Genomic DNA, 22,961 nt, shown 5'->3' on the forward strand with positions numbered 1-22,961 from the left:
CAAATTCAATGAAATTAAGTACCCACACTGAAATTAAGATGCCAGTGGGACATTGGCCATCCAAGTGGAGATGTCCAACAAGCAGCTGGAAATGGGGGACTGAAGCTCATCAGCTTAATGTTGGATCCGCCACAGACCATTACTGACTTCTCTAATAAATCCTGCCTATGTTGGTAACAGATCAACCAGTCAATGCCGATATTCAGCGTCTAGCCTCAGGCGTCATCTCCTTCGTGAAGCCTTCCTTAGTCCCTCCAGGCGAAAGAGAGCTTTTCCTCATTTATGTTATAGCTTTTTTCTTACACTGCTTGCTTTGGTCTTACTACATTCCACGTTGTATCATACTTATTTTGTAAGTGTTTTATTGAGATTTCAAGTGGTATTTTTATCCTTAAAACATCATCTCCTACCATAACACTTAGAAGTTATGGTTTGAATTTGAATGTTTGTGAATTGAATTAACCCATATGGTTTTGTTCAAGTCCTCTTAAGATACATGGTATGCATTTGGTATGCAGGGGTCAGGGTTAGAGATTGTATCAGTGATAACAGAACTAAGTTTTTCTCTGGATGTCTAACACAAACAACTAATTTTCTATTTGTAATTCAACAATTTAGTTATATAAACTCAGCAAGTGCTGCTTCTGACACAAACCGTCTGTGTGACCCTGGACAAGTCACTTAACTTACTCTTACTTAACTTGACCCAGATGACACTCTGAAATTATAGTTTGCCAACTACAGACTGGTCTGTATTGGTCAAGGGAGTTTCACATTGTGTGTTTCCTATACCAGTGAAGGAAGTGTAGCTGGGTGTCAAGGTGGATAGAGTGCTAGGCCTGGAATCAGGAAGATCTGAATTCAAATCTGGCTTCAGACACTTACCAACTGTGTGACCCTGGGCAAGTCATTTAATCTCCATCTGCCTTAATCTACTGGAAAAGGAAATGGCAAAATATTCCAGTATCTTTACCAGGAAAACCCCAAGAAAAGTACCAGCTTGCTGTGGTCCACAGGGTCATGAAGAGTTGGACGTAACTGAATGACTAAACAACAGTAACAGTACCAATGAAATCATAAATGTGGTGGGGAACTACATTAATTAAGCACCTACTGCATGCAACTGTGGAAGATATGTGAATGCCATAATCTTTTCCTTTAGGGAACTTACAATTTAGTAGGGGGAATATAATATATACAAATAACCACAATGCAGAATAGTTTATGCTAAAAGCATTCTTGATATTCAGTTATAAAGAAAAAGGGTCTAGTCACTTGTTTTGGATGTCATCTACCTATAGTAGTTTCTGCTGAGGTGAGTAAGATAGAGTCAGAGGTCATCCTTGGTTTATACTCGATAACACCATGACAAGGCTATCCCTTGGGGAATTGTTGTGGGAAGGTTCGAGGCATGGGAAATGATGGGATTCTGGCTTGAGGCAGCTTGATGAAACAGTGGATAGAGCAGTAGACCTGGAGTCAGGAAGACCTCAGTTCAAATTGAGCCTCAGCCACTTACTAGTTGGATAATACTATATAAGTCAATTAACCTCTGTCTGCCTTAATTCTCTCATCTGTAAAATAGTGATAATAATAGCACCTACCTCCTTGGGTTGTCGTGAGGATATAAAAAGATTTATTTGTAAAAAGCTTTCCATACTTTAAGTTCTGGATAAATCCTGGTGATGATGCTAATGGCTATAAAGTTTGCCCTTGAATTATCCCTATACCAGGAGTCACCAATCAGAGAAGCTGTCCTGCCTTCCGTGTACATCCCTGAGGTTACCCTAACCACTTCTGTCTTGCAATAATGAATGCATTATAATCAAACCCCCACTGTAATGAAGCTCTTTGTAATGGTGAAGATAAATTTCCTCCACCCTGTGATTGGTGGTAAGCAAGAAGTTTTTTAATACATGAGTCAAGCAAAAAATAATTGCTGGGTCTTGCTGCCATCTCCCATGCTCTTTTTTTGCCCTGTGTTGCTAATTGATCGCTGGCTTCTTTGGGGTGCGGGTTGGCAAACAGATGGAGAAATTTAGAAAATTGTGTGTGTCACCAGCACAATGCTGAACAAGTCTCCTGGTACCCTCCCTGCCCCTCAGGCTCTTCATAGACATGATGGGCATGTGTGGGACACTTCTGTCATGCCTCATCCTGCCTACCACATAAGAAATCCTAGGGTCTGGGGAGAGGGAAAAGAGAAGTGATAGTCATATAATAATAGTAATAACAACAACAGCTATCATTTACATAGTGCCTACTACGTTCCAGGCATTGTATTAAGCACTTCACATGCATTATCTCATTTGCTATTCACAACAACCTTGGGAGATAGGTGCTCTTATTATCCTCACCTCATATATGAGGAAACTGAGGCAATCAGAGGCTAAGTGACTTGCCCATGGTCGCACAACTAATATCTTAGGCCACATTTGAACTCAGGTCTCTTCCTGACTCCAGACTCAGTACTCTATCCACTGCACTACCAAGCTGTCTTGACAAACACAGTTGGACTTGCCATTAGAACACCTGAGTTCAAATTCTGCCTCAAAAACTTCCAACTCACTAAACCTCACAGAGTATTAATTTCCTCATCTATAAAATGTACTATACTGTCTATCTAAACGAACTGTTATGAGGAAAACTCCAAACAAATATGAGTTTAAAATATAAGACATTGTTGATGGGTAGATTAAACTGAGAAAAATATTGAACAAGAATATAAATGAAATTAAAATGTGAATTTTATACAAATTTATATAAAATAAAAATTTTATATGCCAGTGTAACCAAAGCAAATCTTATCTAGTGTGAATTTAAACCCCTGAGAAAACTGGAAAATGACCAGGTTGTGTTACTTATATTATGGAAGGATTCCCCTCCAGTTCTTATAAACCTTCTATCTAATGAACTCCTTTCCAGTATTTAAGTGTTTACAGATCATTAACTGCTTAACAGAGTGAGGGAAGAGCAGAGAACTTTAAGTATAAAGTGTTGACAGTTGCTGTCAATTGAATATCACTCAGAAATGAAGATAAATTATCTATGATATAATTGAAATCAAAGGAGATATAGGATTCAGTTGACAAAAGCTCAAATTAAAATAAACTTTTCAGAGATACTCAGAGAGGTGTGCTTTTGTAAACAAAAGACGAGAGGGGAAGTGATGGGAATTGCATCATTTGACAAGATCAGGCCCATAAAAGGTATACCTTTCTTCTCTTTAGCCCCAGTGGTCCATAGAAGAATTGTTCGGTTGTTTTCAATCTTGTCTGACTCTTCATGAACTTATTTGGGTTTTTCTTGGCAAGGATACTGGAGTGGCTTGCCATTTCCTTCTCTGGCTCTTTTTTTCAGATGAGGAAACTGAGGCAAACAGGGTTAAGTGTTTTGCCCAGGGTCACACAACTAGTATGTGTCTGAGGTCAAATTTGAACTCGGGTCTTCCTGACTCCAGACGCAGCACTCTATCCTCTGCACCACCTAGCTGCCCTGTCCACAGGAGAATAGCTAATAATAATCACCCCTTGACATACCTTCATCTTCCCACTATCTTCTTGAGTCACTTCCTAGCACAGGTGGAAATCATTAAATGAACAGGTAGATAAAAGAGAGGCAAGTGATAGGGCCATTGAGGGAGAAGGGCAGCAAAATACACAGTGGCAAAAAGCAGAGTTGCCTGTTTTGTAGATGATTTTTTACTCTGATAAATTATTTTGTTTGGAGTTTCTGTGGACTCTGCGCCAGGCTGTCTGTTGTCCAGTATTTTCATTGTTTCATCAACCATTCCTCAAACAGCTGGCTTTTATGCGGCCATGTAATAAGAATGGCTTGTGTATTTACAGGGTATCCCAAAAGTCTTGGAGCAATTTAGGCTTTAGTAGCTTTTTGGAACACTCAGTGTGTATATATGTGCGTGGGTATGCACACGTGCATGCAAAAATATTTTAATTTATGTCATTTTCATATATATGGACATGTACTATGTGTATATGTATATGTATATATACATGTATGTGTATCTATTATTCATTCATGTATTCATTGATTCTTTTATTTGTTCCTTCTAGTATGTTCATTTGCTTGCCAGAGAACCAGGCTGGGGTGGATAGAAGAATCTGAAGACCTGAGTTCAGAGCTCACCCTTGATACTTAGTAGTTGGGTAACTGTAGATGTTACTAAGTTAAGACTTTTTATCAGCCTTAGTGGAGCGAGTTCTTATGTTGAGGAAATTGCAGATCCTTGATATATAATATTTGCCCACATTTTCAGAGCTGAACAGATATTATCTCCTTCAGCTTGCTGACGTCACTTCAGAAGGGTGGTCATGAAGGTGAATTTTTGCTTGTTTTGCAGTTAGTTGAGCACTGGAGGAATTGACTGGCCAGGTCAGTCATACAGGGTCACCCAGCAGCCCAGTAACACAGTCAAGAATTAGGGCACAAGGATTCTGAAGCACCTGTGATACCAAGGCCCTCTAGCAGAATAGAGTGGTGGTAAATGCTCAGCACAGTGTCTGGAACATAGTAGGAACTTAATAAATGCTGGTTCCCTCCTTTCCCCCCCACAAAAAAAAATGTACTAAACACGCTTTTAAATTTAATTTGTATTAATCACATTTTTCTCTATTACTTTCTTTTTTTAAAATTTTTTTTGGGTAATTGGGGTTAAGTGACTTGCCCAGAGTCACACAGTTAGTAAGTAAGTGTCAAGTGTTTGGTCTGAGGCCAAATTTGAACTCAGGTCCTCCTGACTTTAGGGCCAGTGCTCTATCCACTGTACTACCTAGCTGCCCCCTCTCCATTACTTTCTTAAGTCTAGATAATCAACAGAGCAAAAATGAAACCCTGGTTTGTAATGTTTTCTCATCTCTGAGTTATAAGTGCTTGGTCTGAAAAGTTAACAATGGGCTTTTGAGGTGGTTTCAGTCACCCCTGACCTACAAGAGCATACAGAATCCAGATTTAGAACAAAAAAGGCCTCATTTTACAGCTGAGGAAAGACTGAAAATGCTTTGGCCAAGGTCATTCAGGCCAGGATTCAAACCCAGCTACTCTGACTCTAAATTCTAGGCTCTTTTCATTGTAAATCACACTTACTTTGAAATTAAATTTGCTGAGAGAATTTTTGATATCTCAACTCCTGTAAATGACTAAAGTAAAAAGTAATCTTGATATTTTTTAATGAAAAAATGAACAACTTCTTTTAGAATATTAAACCAAATATTATATTCCTAGTTAATCAGCAGACCCCTAAACCATAGGGAATGTCATCCGGAATTGAGAATTAATTCGCTTTACTGCCCAGCCCCTCCTTCCATCCAAGGACTACAGGTAATGAGCAAAGAAGAGCTGTGGATAAAACGTTTTATAATTTCTCTACAAACTTTGCACAGTGATATCTATCACACCTTGATGCACTTTGCTGCTTCAAGGCAACAAATTACATCTCTGTGAGAAGTGTTTAATTTTATGTCATTTTTCATTTCACATGCTTGAAAAGAGAAAAAAGATAAGAACAAAGCACTGGGTTTTTTTATTTTAATGAAAACACTAAAAGGGAACAATTCAAATGCTTTTCAGGTTCTTATGTTTTTCCAGATAATTTAGTCTGCAGCACAGCTAAGGGAAATAAATAATTAAAGAAAACTCCTACGAAATTCTCAGAGTCATAGTACCTCAGAATTGTTAGGCCATCTAGGCCTGGGCCTTTTAACCTTTTTTTGTGTTGTGGGTCCCTTTGGCAGGTTAGTGAGGCCTGTGGACCCCTCCTCAGATAGATGTTTTTAGAAGCATTAAATAAAATACATAGGACTATAGAGGAAACCAATTATGTTGAAAAACAGTTGCCAAAAACACTTTTTTGAAGCTCATAGGACCCCAGGTTAAGAATCCCTGATCTTGGCCACCCTGGACCATAATAGAAGGCCCTTCTCAACATGCTTGACATGGTTATCAAGCTTTTGTTTGAAGTTCCCAGTGAAGGGAACCCCAGTACTTCTCACGCCAACCCACTCTGTGTCTGGATAATTCTGTTATGCCTTTCACCCACTCCTCATTCTACCTTCTAGGGCCAAGCAGAACAAGTCTGATACCTCTTCTCCAAGATGGCTCTTCAAATACTTGAAAGCAAATTTTCACTTCCTACTCTTCTTTACACTTAATATCTCTAGCTCCTTCAACCAGTCCTCATGAACTTGAGTCCCTTCCCCATTCTGGTTGCCTTCTTAGGAGCTTTGGACACTACAGTTTATCAAGAGCTTTTGTAAAATGTAGGACCCAGAATGGGACTATCACCTGCCTAGGGCTGGATGTTGTATCCTTTCCCCTACTTCTTTCTCTTTTCTCTTTTTTCTTTCTTCTCTTCTTTCTTTTTTCTTCCTTCCTGCCTCTCTTCCTCCTCCTCCTCCTCCTCTTTTTTCTTCCTTTCTCTGTCTCCCTTCCCTCCCCCCTCCCTTTTATCAGTATATTTAATATAACCAACATTTCTCAGCATAGTCCTCTTGTTCTCAGAGAGCAATCCCTTATAAAAGAAGAGAAAGAAAAATTTAAAAACCAGTTCAGCAAAATTCACCAACATATTAACAAAATCAGACATTATATGTAGTTTTTTAACACCTGTGGTCCCCCCAATATCTTCAAAGAAGAGAGAGAGATGCCTGTTTCTGCCTCTGCTCTGGGGCTATATTAGATCATTCTAATTCCACAGCCTTCTATTGTTTTGTAGTTGGTTTTATTCTTTCCATTGACATTGCTGTAGTCATTGTGTAGGTTGTTTCCTTGGTGCTGCTTTCTTCACTTTGCATCCATTCAGATGCAGTTTTCTCATGCTGTCTGTATTATTCACATGTATCATTCCTTGTACCTCAGTAATATTCCATTACATCCAGGTCACATGATTTGTAGTCATCCCCAAACCAGCAGCCATCTGCTTTGTTTCCACTTCTTTCCTGCCACAGAAAGAGCTCACTATGCCTCCCTTCATGGTGCCAAAAATCCATCAGCTGTTTAATTCACTGTTGACTCATATTGAACTCACTATCCATTAAAACCTCCGGATGTTTAGTGGTCACCCCTGGTTTGCTAAAAAGCATTCTGCTTCCTGAAGAGCAGGACATCTCTTTTGGTGTCTCCTCTGACATTCAGCATGGCAGAGGCTGTATTATGTCATGGCAATGTGCCATAGGGGAAAAGACCCTGGAATGGGAGATCAGAAAACTTAGGTTCCCCCAGATTTACTCCTTGTTAAATGTGTGGGTCGTAATTTCTGAAGGTTTGCTTCCTCATCTGTATAAACATGACAGGGATGGACTTGAGGCTATGAATCTATAAGCTGGAATTAACTTTGTAACATCAACGTGCATAATCTACATTGGATTGCTTACAATCTCAGAGGGGGAAGTAGGAAGGGAAGGACAGAATTTAGAACTCAAAATTTAAAAAAATTCCAAATGTTAAAAAACTATTTTAACACGTAATTGGGGAAGAAAATAAAATATTATATGAAAAAATAAAAAAGGCAACCCCTCCCCTAAAACATTGTAACATCAATCTGTCTGCACTAACTAATACTTAGATAGTTCTTCTCTTTCTAAGAAGAGCTGGACCCAAGCAAGTGAAAATTTGCTTTCTTTACTCTTTTTAACACTGAGGATTTGCCATGGTTCTCAGTATAGTCACTAACTGCCAAAGCAAGCACTTGTTTCTTGGAAAGATCTTAATTTATAGGGGAAAAAAGTGCAATGAAGATAGCAAGTAAATACTTGTCTATTAATCATTTAGCATTTATTAAATACCTACTATATGCCAGGAAGTGGCATCTAGGTGGCACAGTGGATAGAGTGCTGGGCCTGGAGTCAGGAAGACTCATTTTCCAAAGTTCAGTTCTGGCCTCAAATACTTACTAGCTGTGTGACCCTGAGCAAGTCACTTAACCCTGTTTGCCTTAGTTTCCATAGCTGTAAAATGGGCCAGAGAAGGCCATGGCAAACCACTCCAGTACCTTTGCCAAGAAAATCCCAACTAGGGCCATGAAAAGTTGAACACAACTGAAAAATGACTGAACAACATGTTCCAGGAAAAGTGATAGATGAAACGAGTCCATCTCTTCTCTCAAGGAGATTATATTTTACCAGGGAAAACATATGTACAATATATGCAAGATAATTTGAAGGAATTGGAAAGGCATTGGCAGCTGATGGGGATTGAAAAGACTTCATGAAGGGGATGGGGTTTTAGCTCAAGGAAACTCATGTATGTCTGAGTATCTGTTATTTTAAAAAAAAGGAATCTCTATTCTGTTCCACATGAAATGAGATTTAGCTGGCATAGTCTCTCTCCTTCTCTGTTATGAAACTGTCTCTGAAATATGTATGTGTATGTATGCATAGTTTAAAATTTATAAATACAAATATAGATATATAAATAGAAAACAGTATATGAATGTAAATGTGTAGATCTATTTATATAAATTAAATAGGTAATGCCTATAATCTCTCCATCCAACTATCTATCATGAGAGAAAGATAGCGTCACATAGTAGATAGACAGCTAGCCCTTCCTTCAGATTATAAATTAGAATTTACATAAGATGTTCCATTGCATTAGTGATGATCCCCCTCGACTGTCACTGTGTATTTAACTTCTTTGTATTAACAATTCCTCTGTATTTATTTTCTTTATATTTCTCCTGTACATACATATGGATTTGTTTGATTCATTGTATTTTGTATTCTCAGTGCCAAGAACAGTGTCTGGCACATAGTAGGCACCTAAATACTTGTTGATTGATCACTTGGTGGAATGGATTTCCCAACTAAGATCAGAAGGTTAATCTGTGATCTCCACAGGCCTGGACATCTCTCTCCCCTCCAAAACCCAAAACATATATGTATTCACTCAGGTGCTGGGCCTGGAGTCTGAAAGACATAAATTAAAATCCAGCCTCAGATTTTTTACTAGCTGTGTGACTCTGGACATGTCACTTAAAAAAAAAAAAAGAACCTCTCTGCCTCTGTTTCCTCCTCTGTAAAAATGAAGGAATCAGATTTAGCCTCCAAAGTCCCTTCCAGTTATAAATGTAGGATAGTATGAACCATAGTCCCAAGCAGCCGTTAGTGAAAGGGGTCTATTTTCATTGTTGTTGTTGTTCAGTTGTGTCTGACTCTATGTGAACCCATTTGGGGTTTTCTTGAAAGATAGTAGAGTGGTTTGCCATTTCCTTTTCCAGCTCGTTTTACAGATGAAGAACTGAAGCAAACAGGGTTAAGGGACTTGCCCAGGATCACACAACTAGTGTCTGAGGTCAGATTCAAACTCATGAAGAGGAGTCTTCCTGATTCCAAGCCCAGTGCCCTATCCATTTTGCTGCTGAGCTGCCCTTGACTGCCCTACCCTACATTAAAGGACAAGGCAGGATCATCTTCAATGTGTCATGCATTCTGCCAACATTAGAGCAATGCTCACTCACTCTCTGGGACTGTCCAGAGGGTGATTACAGGATGTCTAGTGACTGCTTGTATGGTGATCTGAAGTAGAAAACATCATAAAACCAGACCTAAACAGGGCATATAACAATGCCGTCTCTCTGTGCCCTGAGACGTCACAGCGTTAGCCTAGTATGACAAGCATCTCTAAGAAATGGGGGAGGAAGGGAGAGAACCCCCTGGGAGCAATGATCCCAATTAGCCTTTGAGACTGAAGCAGCTCACTCACAGACTATAAACGGCATCAGCCAAGAATCGTCTTGAGACATGTTGTAACCTAATCCAAGACTCAGATGAATCGCCACCAGGAGGGAGGAACAAGGTCCCACCACTAAACTTTGAGTTTTTGGTTTCAAAGCCTTCATTACTTATGTAAAGAATATAGGGTCAGGGTAGAAAGAGCACAGAGTTTTGTGTCAAAGGATCTGTATTGGAATTCCACCCCTGTGAGTTTGTTTTCTCACCTGTAAAATGAGGAGGTTAGACTAGAATGCCTGTGAGATCCTGTCATCTTCTGGTCTTTAGCCTTTGGTAGGGCCATTAGTGGTCAGCTAGTTGGTGCCGTGGATGGAGTGCCTTGCCTCGAGTTCATCTTCCTGAGTTCAAATCTGGCCTCGGACACTTACTAGCTAAGGGACCCTAGGCAAGTCACTTCACCCTGTTTGCCTCAGTTTCCTCATCTGTAAAATGACCTGGAGAAGGAAATGGCAAACCATTCCAGTATCTTTGCCAAGAAAACTCCAAGTGGGGTCATGAAGAGTTGGACATACTTGAAATGACAGAATAACAACAATAAGGGCCATTAGCAAATGGAAAAATCTGTTCCTTCTTGGTATAAGAATATAAATATACTTCCATATTAGTGCGCTAATCACTTTAGGCAAGACAGAAGGTTTTACTTTCCCATGGCCTTTAGAATAGGAGGCTAAACAGATGTCTGATATATGCATTCACTTCTTGTTAATTCCTCATTTCAGTCAATCACAAGATCTTAATCTGTTCATAACACAGGCATAGCAGAACAAGGAGCACCGTGACCTGGGAATCAGCATCCTGAGTTCTTCTTGTGTGACTTTGGACAAATCATCTTATCCCTCTTGGTATTAGTTTCTTCATCTGAAATAATGTGGGGTCTTGGATGACGTCACCCCCGGGGTCCTTTCTGGCTTTCAAATCCTACAAGGATATGACTTTCCATCTTTACAGTCATGAAATAGGATACACATGAATGACAGCACCAACGGTGTGATCTTTGGACACACAAAATTAGTGATTTTCTTCCTTTGTCTATCCAAGCATCAGTGAATGGAGTGCTGCCAAGTAAGCGGGATTCAGGGAGAGTTCACAGCTCTGAAGGAAGCTCTTTGGTTGGGGGGGATAAGGTTTGCACAGTGCACGGCTGATGCAAGACCTTAGCCTGTGTGTTTGTGCCAAGAGATTTAAGTGGACCATAACTTCTCATATTCTGAGTATACTGTAGAAACAGATTCTTCAATAGGTGACTTCCTCAAGGATTTTTGTCAGGAGCTATTAGTTGTAGATTAATAAATATTTGTTGATTGATTGAAGGACTTTCCTGGAGAACTGAAATACATTTTAAATATAGCTCCTAGGTTCCTTATTGTGTGTGTTCTGGGTGAGGCCTTTGAGGGGTGGAGGTTGGCATATCCACACACACACACACACACACACACACACGCGCACACACATCCATACACACACATGCACACATTGGTTCATGCAAGGACTCCCAAATAGAAGTAGGGTGTAGCCTTTTTTTTTTTTTAAATAGAATTTGCCTTTAATATCCTAATCCTAGGTATGACCTAACTCACTCAGCTGAGATATTTTTCCTCTGTGATATGGAAGCATGTTGCTAAGCAACCAGGTCAGTAATTGGTAAATGCTCATATTTGATTTGATTTAAGTTACTTACACAAATATGTCGCTGTTTTCTCTCTGCTATTAGACTAATGATAATCATCTGATTTTATTTGACTCAAATAAAATAAAATAATTGCTTTGGGTTGATTCAGTCATTAAGTAGCTGTGTAACATATAGCATAAGTCCCCAAGTCTCTTTAATCTTGATATTTTGTATTTAAAAATTTGGTGGCGTTCATAAGAATCATTTGAATATTAATTGCCTGCCATATTGAGAACATTGTGGTACTAGTCACTCTGAGGGGCACAAAAGAAGCATAAGACATGGTCCCTGCCCTGCAGAAGCTTCCAGTCTAGTTTTGAACACAAGCCTAGAAGCAGCAATAATAAAATAAAGACAGGATACTTTAATGCCTTATGATTTCATGATTTTTTGGGGGTAGATGCTCCCTTCACTCATATAGGTCAAAACATTGCCACCTCTTAGTAGCAAATCTTCATGACTTACTATGTCTCTTTCTCTCCCCTCCCAACCCCCCCACCCCAAAACAAAATCAGTCTCCTGAGACATAGCTATCCTTCTCCTAAGCTCCTATGACCTGGTCTAGCCTGGTCTTTGGGTCAATGAATCAGTAGTTCCTGGGTTTACATGCAAAAGTTCCAGCTTGATAGAACTTGTTAAAGCTTGCTGGTACAGCCTTCAAGAATCCAAGGTCATTTCACTCCGTGACGATGCACTGGAGCATGGTTTTACTGGAGTGCAGGGCAGAATATAAAGTGCTAAATTTTGTGGAATGGAAAAGCAAATGCTACAGAAGCCCAGAGGAGAGGGGACATCTGTGAGGGGCCATAAAAGGATTCACCGTGAAGGTGGTTCTTGAGCTTAGCCTTGAAGGGTGGTTAGGATTTGGACAGTATATAAGGAAGGTATTCTAGGTTAGGACAGTGGTCAGAGATAAGAATGATTGCATCATGTTCACAGGACAGTAAGCAATAAACTGTGGGCTCCTTGAGGGTAGGGACTGTCTTTTACCTTTCATTGCACAATTAGCTCAGGGCCTGGCACATAGTAGGCACTTAATAAATGTTTATTGACTGACTGACTGACAGGAGGCTAGTCTGACTGGAATGGTGGGAGAGTGTTGCGGAGTGATAGTAAATAAAGTTGAGGGTGTGGGGGGAAGTTAGGGCAAGATTGTGGAAGGCTGTGAAGGGCCTTTAAAGGTCATGTAGCAGAAAGTAGAGTTGAGAACAACTCAAAATTTTGAAGCCATTACATTGTAATTATAGATGATATTCTGCTGTGAATGAGAGGTATTAGAGGATATTTCATTTTAGAATTTATAGATTTATAGAAGATTCTCTTTTCATTTGGATGCCATGCAGAGCATCTTTAATGACCATGGCAAGCACCTTTGGTGAATATATGCCTCCCTCTTTTATGCTTTGCTTAATGAGGTATAATTGTATTATCAGAGGGTCATTGAACAATTATCTCTATGGTTGTATTTACTAAGGAATCTTGTGTAAACTTAATATAAACATAGGAGACTCCTTATTAAAGGAGAGCCCTTAGGGGTACACTTTTACTCTGGCCTCAAGCATTTTTAGGAAAATATTTTGTTATGTATAAGAAATGCCATAAGGGATATCGTCTAGGAAAGGTATTCTTTAAAAAGGAGGTGGGCTGGTCTTGTACCAAGAGAGATGAAGAACTGCAGACAACCTGAGTAACACGTATGAATCCCAGTTCATGAATATATGTATGTATATGTACATATATACATATATAGACAGTATGTATAGAGATAGATGTAGCTATAGCTAGATGTGCTTACTATGTACAAAACACTGTGCTAAACACTGAGTATGCAAATAGAAAAACAAGACAGTTCCTGTCCTCAAAGAGCATATACCACATATTAGGGGCAGCTAGGCAGCATAGTGGATAGAGGGCAGGGCTTGGAATCAGGAAGAGCTGAGTTCAAAGATGGCCTCAGACCCTGGGCAAGTCACTTCATCCTGGTCAATTTCCTCATCTGTAAAATGAGCTGGAGAAGGAAATGGCAAACCACTCCAGTATCTTTGCCAAGAAAACCCAAAATGGGATCATGAAGGGTTGGACACTACTGAAACAACTTAGCAATAACACAACACATCTGGAAGATTTCAGAGGCAGAGGTCCTTAGGGTACAGTGGCAAAGCAGGCGAGAATACGTCGTCTTTGGTCTAATTTCCGTAAAGCCTTATCGGTCTCTGATGTTAAATCATTTGATGATATCAGAGACTCAGGTCAAAATTATTCTTTTCTGGGTCATCAGTAGTTGGGTCTACAAATATCCAGTGGTTTCAACTTAATAAGACTTAGTGGAACTCAATTACGAATCTGATATCAACATGAACTAAAGGACCCCTGAAAAATGAGGGAAGTCTTGAAATCTAGAACCAGAAATATTTTTAGTGAAGTCTTTAAAATATGCCTATGTTTCTCAATTATCTCAAAAAACTCTTTGTCCTAACAATTTTGCATTGACAGGAAAAAGTGGTATCATCCACATTGACCATGGTTAGTGATCATTAATAAAGAAGTAGTTCCACCTGTTACTTGAGTTGCTACTAAATCAAGATCCCAATGGTTAGTTGCTACCTAAATTTTGCAAACTTACATGAATTTCAGAATTTTTCTAAAAGACTGAAGGTGGGATTTTTCCTCCTTCCCCCTTTCTCTCTCTATCTCCCTGGCTCTCTGTCCCTCTCTCTCTCTCTCTCTCTCACACATACATAAATAGATACACATATGTAGCTGTATTTTTGCCACCCAATAGTTATCAATACTGTATGATAAAATATCAAACCAGTATCATTATTGGTTAATATTATTAGTGACTCTTTAAGTCAAAACAACAGAATTCCAAATTGTTGTAAGTTAATGTGGTTTGAGGTTTAAATCCATTGTATTTTACCCTACCAACACCAAACATTATTTTTTGAAAGCCATTTCCTGAATCGCCTCTTTGGTCTAATGGAATAGATAATTTATATGAAAATAAAGGAGGGGGGGAACCCCATGAGGGTCCACATGCTTTATAGCAATAAGGGGCATGGATATGACATCACTGGCAGAAAGTGGAAAACCACAAAAAAAAAAAAACCTTTGAAAAAATTTCCAGAGAGGCTCACAAATGTTATATTGTCACCTCTAAACTTTTTTTAAAAGGTTAAAACTTAACTGCAAAGTATGGGGCAGCTAGAATGCCTCACACGGAGTCAGTATGACTGAATTCAAATCTGGCCTCAGACATTTCTAGCTGTGTGACCCTGAGCAAGTCACTTAACCCTGTTTGCCTCAATTTTCACATTTGTAAAATGAGCTGGAAAAGGAAATGGCAAACCACTCCAGTATCTTTGCCAAGAAAACCCCAAATGGGGTCGCGAAGAATTGAACACGCCTGATATGACTGAACAACAATAAAACTTCAAAATGAAGTATAATGAGAATTTTTCTATGTAGCCTTCTTAGCTCCTTTCAGCAGCTTGAGCTTTCCCTAATTTCTTACCACACCAGACTGTTATCTCAGCTGTTTTGTTATCTTCAGCCCTAGTGTCATTGACCCAGTGGGTTTCCCTCAGAGCTGCTGTGATCTGTCATGTCATTGTATATTATCAGAGATTTCTTAGAATATTGAAGTCTTTTGTAATGGCCTATAAACAATTGCAGCCCACTGCATCACTTGAAGTTTGCACAATTAGCTTGCACCCTGTGTATCCCATCATCCTGGTGCTGGAGATTTGCCATCCCCATTGCATTCTGGGTCAATGCCCTTCATATACAGCAGGTGCAGCATAGTTTGGGGGCTTAGCCAACACTTTTCAGATGCAGCTTTTCAATTGGTGTTTCATTAATCCATTGTGTGGGTCAAATTGAGATGGCCCTGAATGACCTCATAATTGTCACAAAGCTTTTTATGCACATAGCAAAATTATACATTTTGCACCATCGTTAGACACTAAGAATATATTCCCAGGATGTCATTAGGCATTTGTAGTGTTCAGAAGCAAAGACCATTTCACATGTGGAAGGGCTGAACCACTCTTCTTCTCCCTTTGCCTTCTGGGGAGAATGAACATTCTCTTCTTAATGAGATTTAACATTCTTGAAAGATTTTTTGAAGGGCAAAGTGGGATTGGGAGATACCTGGATTCAGTGGGATCTGAATCCAGGTATCTCCCGATCCCAACTGCTAGTTGTTTGACCTTGACCAAGGCATTTAGCTGGTCTCAGCCTCAGTTTCTTCTTCTGAATGGGGCTAACATTTTACATATTTTACTTCAAGCTAGTGTTGTCAGAGACAAATGCGATGATTGCTGTATAACCAAAAAAGACGATAAGGATGGTAGCCCTATTTGTTAGTGAGAACAAGGAATAACATACAATGACTCTTTTGGTACTCTGGGAATATGGGAATAGCCAGAGAGTTGTTTGTTTGTTTGTTTGTTTTTGAGGCAGTGGGGTTGAGTAACTTGCCCAGGGTCACACAGCTAGTAAGTGTCAAGTGTTTGGTCTGAGGCCAGATTTGAACTCAGGTCCTCCTGACTCCAGGGCTGGTGCTCTATCCACTACACCACCTAGCTGCCCCACCAGAGAGGTTGAGAAAGGCCACCACTCTTGTTTTTTGGAAGCCAATTTAAAATCTTGTTTTCTGGAAGCCAATTTAAAAAAAAAGCACACAAAATTGGAAGGCACAGAAAGGTTTAGACTTGTACCATTGGAGGGAAGTCTCACATCAAGGACATTGCAGATCAAATTATCCAAGTAAAATCCATTTAAATTCTTTACTTGATCAGGTTAATTCAAGCCCAAAATCCAGTTCTTGCTATCAGCACTGCCTAAATTCATTAGATTTCAGCTTTCTTCTGACTCTTAAGATCATAGGATCACCAGACTTAGAGCTGGCAGTGACCTGAGAGACAATCTAGGTTAATTACCTTATTTTACACATGAGGAAACTGAGGCCCAGAGGAGTGAGGTGATTTGTCTTAGGTCTCATAGGTAGTAAATGTTAGAGGGAGGATTTGAACTCAAGTCTTTTGACTCCAAATCCACCACTTTCTATGGCACCACTCTACCTCCTCATGGATCTGACTAAATAAAGCTGTATATTCCATATGAATGGCATTGCTCTGTCCAATTGACTCTTGAAATCAGGCAGTAGAATACTTGTGTTGTGGTAGATGTTTTTAGCAGCTATCTAGAAGTACTGTCTACAGGGGAAAAAAATCATTCCATATTGTAAGAGATACTATTTTTTCTTGAAATAAAAGGCAGAGGATTGAATGGGGCTAAAGGCTATTTATAAAGATGTGGCCTAGTATGAATAACTTTAGGAAATGTTTGCTAATCCCTGGGTTAATGAGACCATTTTATGTTAATGGTCTTTTTTTAAACTTCTGGGTTTTACTATTTTAAAAGTTATGTAATAACTGGAAGGCTGTTTTATTCATTTGTTGTTCATGTCAACCTAGTTCATGTTAACCTAGTTATTTTGAAATAACCCCTGTAACACTAATTACCCATAATGTTTCCCTACCCAAAATGTCTAACTTTTGGAGGTCCCTTTGTGACTGAAGCTCTTTTATGTTTCTGAATCAAACAATTCTTGACATAACTGATTGCTGTATTTTGAGGTGCCTAAATAGTCTAACCATTTGCGTGATGTTTAATAGAGATTAGGAAAGTGATTATATTGAAATTAAAATTACAATCAGATGTTACTGTGGTATTTCTTAATAGATTATGTATTTATACATATATTTTCTTTGATTATTTCTTTCATATATGTATACTTTGAGGGGAAAATAATGAAAAATGTTTTGCCTGAAAAACCATTCCCCTCTTCTCCCCTCATTTCATCACCCCCACTTTGAAATAGAAACTACTCAACTCCCCTTTGTGAAGCACCTTTCATTTTTGCAGGGACAAAGGATTAAATTGAAGTTGTAATTATGCAATTGAATAGAATTATAGTATCTTAGAATTGGAAAGGACCTTAAAGGTCAGCTAATCCAACCCATTATCTGATGCATAGATTCCTTCTATACCATCCCTGACAAGTGGTTATCCAACCTTTCCTTATATACCTCTAGTAATGGAGAACTTACTGCATCATGAGACAGCCCACTCTATTTTCCAATAACTCTAATTGTTAGACAGTTCTTGTATTGAGTCAAAATCTGCTGCCCTGTGGTTTTCATCCTCTAGTTCCAACTGTGCCCTCTATAGTAATGAAAAGGAAATTGAATTCCTCTTTTAATATGGTACCTACTTGGCGCTGGCAAGAGGAGGAAAATTAGTCAACACTCTCACCTCTAGCTGCTTCTTGACCTCCAACCCCCTTTCTGTCTTTATCCCTCTCATTCTGAGTTTGGAGAATGGGGCTGAGAGTGAAGTCTGTCACAGCCACTTGATCTTTCTCTCCCAAGAGCGAAAGCATTAAAATTCCAAACCTGAAACAAGCAAAGAAAAGGGAAAAAGAAAGGAATACTGGCAAGTTGTGTCTTTCCCCTTCGTCACTGACTCTTAAAAACATAGATGGACTTACACACTTAAAAGAGCTCCCAGGTATAAAAGTAGCAAGGAGCTGCTACAGGAGGGAAGAATGTGACTCACCCTCCAGTAGCAGTGAGAATCTCAGAGATTAATCACGCTTCCTGAGACGAGCAGTAACCCGAGAGTCAGGTAATACATATACTAATTTCCATCCATCTCCCTTCCTCCCTCCATTCTTTTTAGATTGAAAATATCAGGAAATATGGGAAGAAATTACACAAATGATGGTAGATTTCCTTTTCCTACCTGCTAGAAAGATATAATTTAGAAACCTATTTCCAGTTCACTTCAGTGGAGTTTCAGTCATGTAGAAGAACTGATGCAAGGTTTTCATTTTTAAGATAACAAATACATAATTATATGTAATAACAATTCTATGTAATAATATGCAATACAGTAAAATAATATATCATATACCATACTATATATCAGGTAATATATAATCATATATAATATATAATTATAATACACACACACACATGTGTGTGTGTGTGTGTGTGTGTGTGTGTGTGTGTGCATGACAGCTAGGTGGTGCAGTGGATAGAATGCTAGGCCTAGATTCCAGAAGACCTAAGTTCAAATCCAGCCTCAGACCGGATTTACTAGCTGTGTGACCCTGGGCAAGTCACTTAACCCTGTTTGCCTCAGTTTTCTTATCTGTAAAATAAATTGGAGAAAGAAATGGCAAACCACTCCAGTATCTTTGCCAAGAAAACCCTAAATGGGGTCATGAAGAGTTGGACACAACTGAAAACAACTAAACAGTAACAATATATTTATATACTATTATATTATGTTATGTTATATTAGCATTATATATGTATACTACCTGTGTGACTGGACAAATCACTTAACCACTTTGAGTCTCAGGTTCCTCATTTGTAAAATTAAAGAATTGGACTCAGGGGTCTCTGAGACCAGCTCTAATTCTATAACCTACTATCCTTTAATGATGTCTTTCTTTCAGAATCACTTAGAGCGTACATCAATGCTTGTCCCTTGAAACAGGCCTCCCAGTTTTACATCTGAGAAAAATTAGTGAGGAAATGAATGACTATCATTGAGTCAACAAAAGAGCCAACAACCAAACTATAAACAATACTGGGTTCTTCTGTCCAACTCTTTTTCCATCAGGATGTATTCCTTGCCTTTTGTCCTGCTATTGAATTGATGATGAAGGGTGGATTAGGTTTAGAACATTTGATCTTGACGGCAAAGTCAATGGTAGTCAATGAGGAAGCTAAATAGTCTGGTGGATAGAGTTCTAGACCTGAAGTTAGGAAGAACTTGAGTTCAAAATCTGCCTCAGATATTCACTAGCTGTGTGTGATTCTGGGCAAATTACTTAACCCTTCTGTGCCTCAGTTTCCTCATTTGTAAAATGGGAATAATAATAGCACCTACCTTCAAGAGTTGTTGTGTCGATCAAGTGAAATGATATTTGGAAAGCACTTTGTCAAACTTTAAAGCACTGTATAAGTGCTAACTGTTATGGTGGTTATTGTGCAATTTTCACAAACAGTAGTCCATTTAATAAGGTTTGAGAGTACTGTACTGATATTCCTGGGACAAAGGTTCTATATGAATACCTCAGTAAAAGTGAACACGGTCCACAAGAACAAATTGGAAGATGGCAGAATCTGAGTTGTGAAATGCCATTTCTGTCTGTTGCTTGCAAAACTGCCCTAGTTTTTTCAATCCTTATTGGCAAATTTCTTTCACGGAGAGACCTCCTAATGAAAGAGACCACCCATGTAGGGCTTGTGTATTCTTAAAAAAAATTTTTTTTAAACCTTTGGTTTCACACTTCTATGTGCTCCATATTTTCTCTCCCTTCGAGGGCATGACAGCAAAATCACAGAACTTATAAATGTCGGGTAGAGGTGTTGGACAGGAGTTGTGACAAGGAGCACCACATATGGCTGTTGTTGCCCAAGACTGCCTCCCTCCCGTCCTCTCTGTTTACCTATCTTGCTCTCCTTGTTTACTGGCTCCAATCTCTGCCGCTTCCACTTACATATGATTGGGGATGTGGGGAAAAGTTTCCTTGACTTGTTGCACAAAGGGACTATTTTCTGTGTGTACCGCATGTGGTGTTATTGGCACCCTGTTCCTGAAAGAAGGTTGTTGGCCATTGGGATCCTGTTTGGTGGGAGGGGAGGTAGTGGTCTCGGGAGCGATATTCCTTAAAAACGTTTTGTTTCTCCATCTTCACTCCTTGAACTGTGGCTTGTGTTTCTCCTTCATAACCGCACACATGCTATAACTTTGATTGGTCTCTCCACGGGCCCTTTTTCAGACCTGGTGTGTGTTTTACAAGGTGTTAGGACTTAAAATAGCTGCTCACACTTTCAGTTTATTCACCAGAGAATTTATTGAATGATTAACATAATAGGGGGCTGTTTAGCCCCCAGAATGGCCAGCTTCCTTCATTTCTTATGGATAACAAACAATTCCTTGTGAGTGGCAGCTACGGGCCAGTTCATTTTTAATGACATTTTTTTACTGCGTAAGCAACGGTGTAACTTATTAAGTGAGCTATTCTGTGTAAGGGATGCCTTCTGCAGAGAAAATTGGTTGTGGGCTTGCGGGTAAAGCAATATTAAGGCTTTTGTATCAAGACTAGGGAGGCCTTGAAGGGAAAGAATCAGAGGTAGCTCTAGAACAGGTAATGGTTTTCTAGTAATTTTCTTTTTATATTCCATCTCTTCATTTTCCCTTTCCAGAGCTGCTCAGAAGTTGAATCTGTCTTCCAAAAAGAAGAAGAACCGACCTTCAACGTCATCGGCATCCGAATCACCTCTCTTCTCTACAAGCTTCAGTGGGATCCTTCAGGCTTCCCCTCCTCCTGCTCCACCTTGTCTCTTAAGGGCAGTCAACAAGGTGAAAGACACTCCAGGCCTGGGCAAGGTAGGTCTTTCCATCTGGTCACCATTATTTGCATGGAGGAATGAGGTCCAGTAGGAAGAAGAAAAGGAATCAGAAGGGATGTGACGTTAAAGACGATGGAGATCTTTGTTGGGGTTTGTTTTTTGTTTGTTTCCTTTGTGTTTTTGGTTGATTTAGAAAGTAGCAAGGGAGACAGAGAGAAGGAGAGGAAAAGGGAATGAAAGAAATCTAATAGGTTAGGGACGACTCCAGTTTTTTCTTTGATTACATTTAGTTAACAGTAAATTGAGACACTCAATTTGTTGAGATCTGGTTTGTTTTTGGTAGAGAAATGAATCTGTATTGTTTCAGAGGACTGTTTATTGATAAAGATAGGACCTAGAGCCAGGGACAAAAGGCAGACTACAGAGACAGGAGATCGAGGGAGGGTACAGGAACAAGACATAGAATACACTTAATAATTTTCTCTGTGACAGTAGAGGGTTTTTTTTCCCCTGTTCCACTTAAAAAAAAAATCACTCCATCTGTTCTTGTCCTGGAACCATGGTGGTATTTCTAAGGGAAATATTTTTAGCCCTGTCTTTATGCCTGAGACACAATGCAACTTTGAATTGTCCCAAGCACTTACAAAGAAATTTAGAAAAACTATCTCAAGATCAGAATGGTTTGGCCAACTATGTTGAGAGTAACTGAACCTTTAAATGGCTGCTCTAAAGTTGCTCTCTCTTCTGGGATGAATATCAGGGTGGAACCACTTTGGGAAAGAATTTATTTTCTTTGATTAGTGAATGAGTTGGGAGCTATACAAGTTTCCAGATAAAGAGAGAGGTGGATTTTTTTCAGGCTTTGGAAAGGGAGAACATGGGCAGAAGCAGGAAGATGTCCTCCTCTGTGCCAATTCACCCATTGCCCTTGACCTGAAGGCTTCTCTTATTCCAGCCCCTGACTTTTCTATGAGACATGGCTACTCACGCTAAAGAGGGTAGTGGTTTAACAATATGTTTCAATGGTCATTTTAATGTGGCCATCCACTACATTGTCCCTTGGCACTCATGTAAAATTAAGAAGATTGGGAGTGCAGAGGGAAGAAGATATTAAGTTTTTGTATAAAGAATAGGAATTTTAGTCTTTAGTGGATCTGGGTCTAATCTTGCAGTCAGAGCTGGCCCAAGGTCAAATCATGAAGGAGTCAAAGTCTTTCTTTATTACTCTCCATTTCTTCTTCATCTATTTATTTTTCTTCCAACATCCAGTTCTCTTCTTTTTTCTGCCTACCCACTGCTCCCCATGCTTTTATACCCCACTAGAGAAGTGACAAATTAATTCGCCCTAATGCACCAAATAGTTCAGGTCTTAATCCTGGAAGGCGCAACATAACTCCAATATCCTAATATTCCATGAGATCACAGAGACTAGAGTAATGAAGAATGTTAGCCCTTCTAGGAATATTTGCATTTTTAAGAGGTTGTCTGGGGAGAATGATGCATAACCTAAAAGACTGAACGCTAATGGTGAAATTCATTCTGGTTCTTAATGTAGAAGACTTATTTCAGCAATAGAATTAACATGGGTAACTTGTGTTATTCTACTTTACATAAGACTGACCCTCTTTACCCCATACCCTGGAATGGTTCCAAGAGGAGGTAATGTATATAACTTCAACTGGCACTATGTGTTAGCACCTCAGAGGGGGCAACACAGCCGACTCAGACAGTATGAAAACAGGTATGGTTGCTTCAATAGGAGAATGCGCTGGTTCTTTCGTCCACATGGAGATCGTGTGAAGCCAATGTATTTAAATGAGCTAGGCAATGCAGTAACCACCAATATATCAGAAATCAAATCTTTTTAATTCTATTGATATACTACAGTGGGAGGAGACAGGTATCAACTTCTGGTGGTAGTCATAAAACATTGCGTATTTGCTCTTTTCTATGTTGGTGCTTTACTGGTGCCCTGATTCCTGTAGAAGGCAGCCATGTCATGTGTTTGTGTACCTCCTCAGGGTGTTGTATATGTGTATGTGTTTGAGTTGACATGCAATCGTGGGCACAATAACACTATTTGGGGAGTAGATTGTGATGATCCCATGT

General features: G+C 39.3%; 1 protein-coding gene across 1 annotated transcript in view; it reads left to right on the plus strand.

Annotated features, from left to right (window-relative positions):
• The window catches only part of LOC114049740 (kinesin-like protein KIF26B), a 605,544-nt gene that overhangs the window by 395,843 nt on the left and 186,740 nt on the right, over window positions 1–22,961 (plus strand). The window contains exon 5 of the mRNA XM_027871128.1: window positions 20,706–20,889. Coding sequence (XP_027726929.1) covers window positions 20,706–20,889 — 184 coding nt within the window. The remainder of the gene's footprint in view (window positions 1–20,705; window positions 20,890–22,961) is intronic.

Source organism: Vombatus ursinus, unplaced genomic scaffold, assembly GCF_900497805.2.
Source record: "Vombatus ursinus unplaced genomic scaffold, bare-nosed wombat genome assembly UNPS02014798.1, whole genome shotgun sequence".
Lineage (NCBI taxonomy): Eukaryota > Metazoa > Chordata > Mammalia > Diprotodontia > Vombatidae > Vombatus > Vombatus ursinus.